Raw genomic sequence first — 8,948 nt, 5'->3', positions numbered from 1 at the left:
ACCTTTATAACCCTATAATGTAAGTATGTTTAGTCATATGCTTAAAGGTGAACCTGTCATCCTTACATTTTGTGGATAAAAGATTGACTTGAAGTTAGTTTTTTTTAATATTTTATGTTGGCTAGATCAATCACGATATATTATGCCACTATGGGAGCCTCTGTGTTCAGAAGGTCAACATTCCTTTTTGTTCCACCTGTTAAAAAATGGCTATGTCTCCTTTCAGCATAACTTTCAACAGTGGAGGAAACTGGCTGTAGGCTACCTCTGACAACTTAGATTAAACATAATGTAAATCAATGGTAATAGGTTTATATAATCCATTGCTACCGGAACTGAGAAAAGCAACAAAGTAACCTTTCTGTGGAAGGAACATCATTTTTAGCACAGATATAAAATACCAAAAAAGCTTAGCAATATCTCTTAAATGCCAGAAAGTACAGATAAATTCATAGCAGGGATTACCTTGGTTCCTGCAGACATTTTGCTTAGGTTCAAGCCAGAGTGGATAAAAATTGCATTTAAACCATGTAGCAGAACTAAGTAAGTCCCTAAAATAGACCAATCCTTTCATAATTCGCATTGTATTGTCTATGCAAATCTAAAGGGATAAACATACTTGTATAAAAATGCACAGAAAGGTATTTGGACTCTTCCTTATGTCTTTATTTTAAACTTTTAAAAGAGATGTAACTTGTACAAACCTTCATATGAATACATGACATAGCTGCTTAGAAATTTGGAGGCTCTCCAACGATATTCACAGAATGGACTTGTTAAAGAAAGAAAAAGGTCATTTTCACTGACAATGTTAAAATGATATGGCTAGACACTATATGACAGTAAAAGAAATACGTATAATGCCTCAAGATCCCTCAACACTGAAAGAGTAATAGTGTCATCTAGAGGAGGTAAAGTAATTAAATTACAGCGTGATATAGAAAATACATAACGTGATTGACGGTATGCTATGAAGACCTTTTTTGTGATACAATATGTAGAGTGATTTCTTTTACATTAGTTATGTGTGACATTAATAAATATATTGGAAAACTAATATTTAAGGAGATTTAAAAAATTAAAATAAAAAAAGAAAGAAATTCCTACAGAGTTGTCCTACATAAAAATCAAACAGATGTTTATTTATGTACATCTAAGAGAATAGTTAAAGGACCTCTGTAGTGCCAGGAAAACAAACTCGTTTTCCTGGCACTATAGGGTCTTTGGGTCCCACACACCCTCAGGGTCCCCCTCCCGCCGGACTTAAGGGGTTAAACACTTACCTTTCTCCAGTGCCGGGCTCCCTCGGTGCTGGGGAATCTCCTCCCTCTTCCGACGTCACTCGCTGAATGCTCATGCGCAGGATGAAGCATTTCTCAATCTCACAATTTTCACAGTGAGAAGCGCGGAAGCGCCTCTAGCGGCTGTAAATGAGACAGCCACTAGAGGCTAGATTAACCCTAATGTAAACATAGCAGTTTCTCTGAAACTGATATCTTTACAGCTGCAGGGTTAACCCTAGATGGACCTGGCACCCAGACCACTTAAAGAGGTGAAGTGGCCTGGGTGCCTATAGTGGTCCTTTAATGAAATTGTTGTTTGACCTCTAAAGGACCAGTAATGGAGCATGTGGCCATAATTATCTGAAGGCTGACTGTTAATTTTCTGTGGTATTTAACTGCAGTACTACACGAAAATTTACCAAATAACAGGTCTACAAATGTACCATAAAAATTACTGTGCATTAACTACCTTTTGTATTTTTTGTATTGGGTTCTAAATAACATTCACTAGAATGAACAATTAGTCCCTTAATCCAGAACTGAACGTTGGCTCTGCTGCCCAGGACCCCAAAGGGCACCTATTACAACTGGATTTGTTTGCAAACAAAACAAATTTCACTTTCAGTATTAAAAATGTTGTATACTCAGTTGTGGCGAAAGCAACTGTAAGCAATGTTCTTATGTAAGTAATGTGGTTTAGATAACTTATCCTTAATATGATGATTAGCTTACTACATATATACACTGGATGTTTTTTTTATACAGTTGCAAGTCTCCCAACATTCTCAATCTCTGAAGAATAGTTTAAATGTTATGGATCTGTTCCCCGGTGTCACACTTTTGAGGACAGGAGGTAACTGACATCAAAAGCACCAGAACATCACTAAATGTAATTGCACTGCACTAACTGCACTAGGACCATAAAGAGAGTGCTGAAACCACTCTCCATGCATGGTCTGGCCTAGGTGTTAGCAGTTAGCACAGTGACATTGTGTTTTGGTGCTCTATGAAGATTTATATTATCTTTCATATTTTCAATTTGGTTATTATTTTGTTGTACCATATGTCACCCTCCTCTTGGCAGCCATTACTTTCGCTGTACATTTTTTCAAACACACATGATGAAGATGGACAGACAGAGTACTTATTCTAAGTACTTAATTAACTTATATTGATTGTTTTATTGTACACATAACTTACACTGGCTCTAAATTGTTTGTTAGTTATTGTGGGTGTTAGCTTGACAATGACCAAATGTTGGGTCGAAACGTTGCTGGGTTCACGTTCTTCCTAACAAATGTGCCTATTGAGCGTTGGAGTGCCTGGATCTTCTTTCTTCAATTTGCATTCAGTTAAAATTGGTAGCATGGCATATATTTATGATCTACCTAATCTTCAGGTGCTCTTTCCAGGCATATCAGTCAGCTTCTCTTTACCCAGTGCACAGCCATTCCCGATTTATGGCCACCAATGTTGGGGGTATGCAGGGTAATAAGATTACTAAAGGTAATCTCAGTGACACGATAGAATAATGAATGCGCTTGTTTTTATTTTTTGTTTCATATCTCTTCAATAGTTTAGTTGGTTATCATGTCAAAGGAGGAAAACTCAATGTTATCATTTGCATGTAATGGGCAGACAGGTAAATGTGTTTCCAGTTCATGATATAAAACCAGCTAATTCCATGTTTTATTGAGTTTAAGATAATAAATATAAAATACCAAATACAAATAAAGATTAATTTGTTGAAATACTTTATTTCATAAAATATTTTTATTTCACCATAAAATGATTTTATTAAAAAAGCTTAATGAACACATGAATGGCCAACACAGGCATTTCTCTACACAAATTTTAAAGCTGCATTTGATTAATTGGTGCTTCAAAGTCTATAAGATATAACCCACTCCTAACAAGACATTTAAAATAAATTCAATTGTGATATCATTGCATACATTTAACACACAATTCAATCTATTCTTCTTTTTCACATTGTACATATTCTCTCTTAGAAAGTGCTTTGGTACAACCCAAAGTACAAAATGCGCCATTTTCTTTAATTAAAGAAAAGAATACATATAATGAAAATATTAGCACCAATAATGGTATGTAGAGATGTATTTTTTTTTTTTTAATAATGGTAGGTGCTTTCTTCTATGTCTTTGGTACCAGTTGGAAAAGCTGGGTGCATCTGTCAGTTATCTCTGTGTTCGACTCATTAACCCCTTAAGGACACATGCCATGTCTGACATGTCATGATTCCCTTTTATTCCAGAAGTTTGGTCCTTAAGGGGTTAAAGGAACACTCCAATCACCATACCACTACAACTTGCTGTCGTTTTTATGGGGCCATGCGTACCCTGGCACCCTCCCATTGTAAGGAGTCCAACCATTACTAGGGGTCCATGGACTTCACTCCCGGCCTCCATTACAATACTAGCATTGCATAGAGCTGGAAGCATAAACTAACATTAGCTCATTGGCTGAGAGCTTTCAGCCAATGAGCCAGGACCTGTATTTCAGAGTTTAGCTAAGGAGAATTAACGAATGGTAGGTGGAAAGTGGTACTTGGAGGACCCTAACTAAGAAGTTACAATCAGGGGGAGCAACGGCACATCTGGCAGCATAACCACTACAGAGAGCTGCAGTTGTTATGGTATTCGGAGTGTACCATTAAACAAAAAAAGGATTTTCCCAATCACGGTTTCACAGATTCAATTTTAAACTAGTAATCTATTTTGCCCTAAATTTTACAAGTGTGTTGTAAACTCCCGAAAATGTATATTTCAAATAAATATACCCCTAAAGGGACACTCTCCAGGCACCCAGACCACTTCTGCCCATTGGAGTGGTCTGGGTGCTAACTCCCACTACCCTTAACCCTGCAAGTGTAATTATTGCAGTTTTCCTAAACTGCAATATTTACCTTGCAGGGTTAAGTCGTCCTCTAGTGGCTGTCTACTAGACAGCCACTAGAGGACACTTCCGTGTTCATAGCACACGGAAATTATTCAATGCTTTCCTATGTGGAGGTCTAATGCGCGTGCGCGGCATTGCCACGCATGCGCATTAGGTCTCCCCCGCCGCTGGCCACGCATGCTCAATAGGTCTCCCCCGCGGATGACGTCGACGGGGGAGGAGCGTGGGCGGAGGGACATCGGCGCTGGATACAGGTAAGTCACTGAAGAGGTTAAAACCCCTTCAGCAACATGCAATGGGGGGGTGGGTGGGAGAGGGGACCTGCAGTGCCAGGAAAACGGTTTGTTTTCCTGGAACTGGAGAGTCCCTTAACTATAACTTCATGTTTACTGAATAGATCACTGTATTTGTAGACAGCATCTTTTAATAAAAAATAAGCAATTGACCCAAAAACAGACATATTAGTATGTACTATTTTCGAGCATTTAGTGCATTTTTAAAGCCTTTTATTTGTGTCAATAACTTATTCGAAAAGTTGTGTATTATGTAATTATCAAACTTGTCAAAAAGCGAATTTTATTTATTACCATTTTGTTTGAAACTCATGTATTATGTCGAGACTGATGTGTTTAATGTCTTTTCATACTCGAATTGCACAATATTGCACAAGAGTGAAAAATCAAGAAGTTAATAATTGTCTTTTGGCATTTTAGCATCAAGTCTGAATAAAACTGTTGTAATTTTATTAATACCTTCGTGCAAAATTCAAAAATCTATTTTTGTCATAGAATAAAGGCACTTATTTTGCTAATTGCTTGCGCATGTTTAAAAAAAGATGAATAATAGCAGCAAATATGTTAGTGATTTCATTTTGTTTTCAACATTTCTGTCTCATAAGATGTATAAATAATATATAATCCTAAAATGAAATAAAATAATGCAATGCGTGTTCTTTTACAAAGTAAGAGATGCTGATAATGAGGCCAAAGAACAAAGATATATGCTAACATTTTTTCAGGTGATACAAATGGTTTGATTTATTAACAAGTCACAGCAAATACTTGGTCCTCAGCAAAAATAAAAACTACCAGTGATGAAGAAATTAATAATTGATTATGCTAAAGAGAATGTATTTCTAAATGTACAGTGAAATAAAACATATACTAGGAAAATTGTGCAGCTGACATTTTATGAGTATGCAAGCTAAGCAGAAACGGTATTCACAACATTCCAGCAGTAAAATAAAACTCTATTACTGAACAGAGGTAACTTCAGTTCACTAATTATCTACTTTTTCAGTGTCAGTTGTCCCTCTCAGTCTATCAATGGATGAACAGTGAGAAAAATAGTACATACCGTTTTTCACAATGGGTACACATTGATGTTCTAACAATGTCCGCGGATGTTCTCAACCAATCAGCTGTTGCTCAGCTATTTCTTTCTCGCAATGCCCAGCTATAACTTTGCCCCATAACAATATAATACTTAATAAGGTTAAGTTGTTAGGGGGTGGGAGCGTTCCTTTAATGGAGAGGAATCAACTTTTATCAAATTCGTAATCTCCCTGAATTTGTCTAAATCATTAGCATGATACCTGTTAGCTTTGGTTAATAGAAATAAGAACAAAACATAGGAAACACACAAAGAATTATTCATTTACCGGTAACTGAAATATAGAAACAATCAAAGTCTCACCAGGGAGTTGCACATTTAGGCCAAAATCACCAAACTGGAGAAGTTATGGACTTGGTGACTATTCCAGTTCTACTACTTTGTCTAACAACTCCCTTGTCTATTCCAGACATTTAATAGTTTTAGTGGTTTCCCAGCCAACATGGAATAAATTGGAAAAATTAACTAGTTATTTCTCCAGTTTGTTTATTTTGATCTGTTTGGTCTTTTATTAGTAACCCAGTAGTAATTGTAGCATATGATTACTGGCTTTTCTTTTTTGGTATATCTATATTTTTATCAATTCAGTATTTTTTCTTAGCATGTAGCATTTACTGAGACTAGTCATGGCTAGTATTTGTTTCTGTCTAGCTGAGCCATTCACATATCCACATCATGTATGAAACAAATCAAAAGATAAGCACGGTTCAAATTAATATGGCAATATAACTTGCTTATTTCCCGAAGCATGGTTTTCATGTTTTAAAACACATACAATGCAGATCAAGAGAGAAATAAAACTAAGTTTGCTAAAACATTTTTAGACCAAACCCTGATCTGCAGGATTGTTAGAAAGTATAAAATCCAAGTGATTTAAAAGTTGAATTTAGAAAATAGTCCACATTTTGTCTTTAAATGATCCCAGTGTCTATGCATAAACCTAAAAGTGAACATCCGATTTTCCTAACTCAATATACATTTTTTCAAAAAGTGTTACAACATGAAAGTGGATTACCTTCTACCCCAAGAAAAAGTAATTTGGACAAGAATCTTTCAGTTATACATTGAGTACTATAAAAAATAGTCTACACTTCTACCAGATCCGACAGGAATGGCTCCCTCGATTCATGGTTGTGTTTTCTGGGCATTTAAAAGCCTTTCGAAACTCTTCAAAGTTGCTCATTGCACCAATTACTCTGTAAAACATGACAATATTTTAATAAGTAAAATGCAAGGATATATATATATATATATATATATATATAGAGAGAGAGAGAGAGAGAGAGAGAGAGAGAGAGAGAGAGAGAGAGAGAGAGAGAGAAAGAAGAGATTGTAGCTATATTAGCCCAGTGATGCAGATGCAAGATGGATGAAATTAGGAAGGCATACCCGAGGGATAAAGTGTTTTCTGTTTTACTATTTGATTGCCAAAACTGGTTTATTGTACTCAGTAAATATTTAGTGTATTCAGTTTGTGATACCTATTCTCCTATTCTCCGGTACAGAAATCTTTTGGATGTGTGATAAATTATATTGTATGAGATATAGCTATGTGCAGGGAATAAAGTGTCATTACCTGTTCTACAGTTGATTCATCTAACCTGCTTCTATTATAACTAAAAGTATTGTGTGTATTGGCAGCTGAAGTTAAAATGATCCTGTAGGCACCCAGACCACTTTACCTAATTGAAATGGTCTGGGTACAGTGCTCCAGAGAAACTGCAATAATTAAATTGCAGGCGCTTGCTGGCTTTTCACAGAATTTAAACTTGTGAAAGGACATTGGATGCCCTCATGCCTTGCATTAATTCAGTGCTTTCTTAATTAGCGCGCAGTGCTCACCGTGATGTCGGAGGAGGAGGAGACTGATCCAGTACCATGGGACCTCAGCGCTAAAATCAGTTAAGTATAAATAGGGTTATAAACCCTTTCAACTCCAAGTGGGGGCGGCAGAACTATAGTTAATTGCAGAGGGACACTATAACATTAGGAAAACATTTTTCTATTCCTAATGCTATACTGTCCCTTTAAAAAAATAGATATTAACATGAATTAAAATTAGAACTATCACAATATAATTACTGGGAGCACTGACGTTGGATCTAGTATTTTTTTTTTTTTTTTTTTTTTTTACATATTTTGAGTGTGTTGTAAAGGTATTTGCATTGAAAGTATAATGTGTGTATCATTAGTTTTGTGACATCTACTGTCTATGTACAAATCAATTTAAGCAGTTAAGATTTCCTCTATAAATAGCATTTTATTCACTGCCAGATGTTATCAATTATTGACTAGCTAGAGACCAAGGTCATTAGGAGAATATCATCAAGGCTATGGTTTTCACACAAGGTGCAGAAGATAGAACTGTGGGTTGTTTTGTTTTTACTATAGCAATACCGTGAAGTCTTTCAAAGTGTTGGCATATGAGTTTAGCTAACTTATATCAGTAATTCCTCGTTAATCAATTAAAGTAAATAAATGACACCATACCAAAATAACACAACTTATACATGTAGACTATACACCACAGACTATATATTATATAAATATGAGATTTGAACATGTTTAAAGAAACATACACACATATAGTATAAATATTGATTTGGAACATAATGGGTTAATAAAACATGTCACCTATTAACATTACAACTGAAAGGGAATCAAACAGGGAGATTACATCTTTGTTTGTTGTCAATCTCATGTTCTTGGGGTATTGATCTCAAGAACATGTGATTAATAATGACAACAGAAGTTTAACTTAAAGGAACACTATAGTCACCAGGTAATACCCTAAAAACTTGGATTAGCTAGATTCATGAAGCAAATACACACTTTAGTAAATTGCCAGCAAGATAAATACCATAACAACGGTAAAAAAAAGAATGCTTTTACAATAATATATTCTCCTCTCATAAATATTTAGCCCTTACATGGACTTAAATAATTTCTATTCGTTACCTGTACTTCAGAACGTTATATACTAAAGGTGTTACCAATGATAATAAATAATTTCCATAAATTTAGCAAGTCAGCCATGTAGCTTAATGTCCATATGTGAACTGGTGTTATATGATAATTGGTTTTGTTATTGTTCTATGCCATAATTTGATTACGATCGCTGGTGTCATGCTTTCTTCATGCTACAGATCTCTAAATTACCTCAAATATGTTATCACTGTATAAACTAATATAACTTGAAAAGCATGGTCCTTGTGAATATGTTACTACTAATTGCCGTAAGAACTCATGGAACAAATGACTATTATCAAAGCCAGACTACATAACAACACATCGCAAGACTCAGCATTCTGAAGATGTGCCTTTGAGATATGTGTGTTTGCGTGTGCATATCAC

The 8,948-nt window shown here is 35.5% G+C and overlaps 1 protein-coding gene across 1 annotated transcript in view; it reads right to left on the bottom strand.

Annotated features, from left to right (window-relative positions):
* Positions 1-6,687: 6,687 nt before the first annotated feature.
* Positions 6,688-8,948, bottom strand: part of PHEX (phosphate regulating endopeptidase X-linked) — a 231,325-nt gene continuing 229,064 nt past the window's right edge. Inside the window, exon 22 of the mRNA XM_063450262.1 lies at positions 6,688-6,790. Within this exon, the coding sequence (XP_063306332.1) occupies positions 6,688-6,790 (103 nt within the window). The remainder of the gene's footprint in view (positions 6,791-8,948) is intronic.

The sequence above is a fragment of the Pelobates fuscus genome, chromosome 1 (genome assembly GCF_036172605.1).
Source record: "Pelobates fuscus isolate aPelFus1 chromosome 1, aPelFus1.pri, whole genome shotgun sequence".
Lineage (NCBI taxonomy): Eukaryota > Metazoa > Chordata > Amphibia > Anura > Pelobatidae > Pelobates > Pelobates fuscus.
Note: the sequence above shows the minus strand (reverse complement) of the source record. Positions and strands in the feature narration are given on the sequence as shown.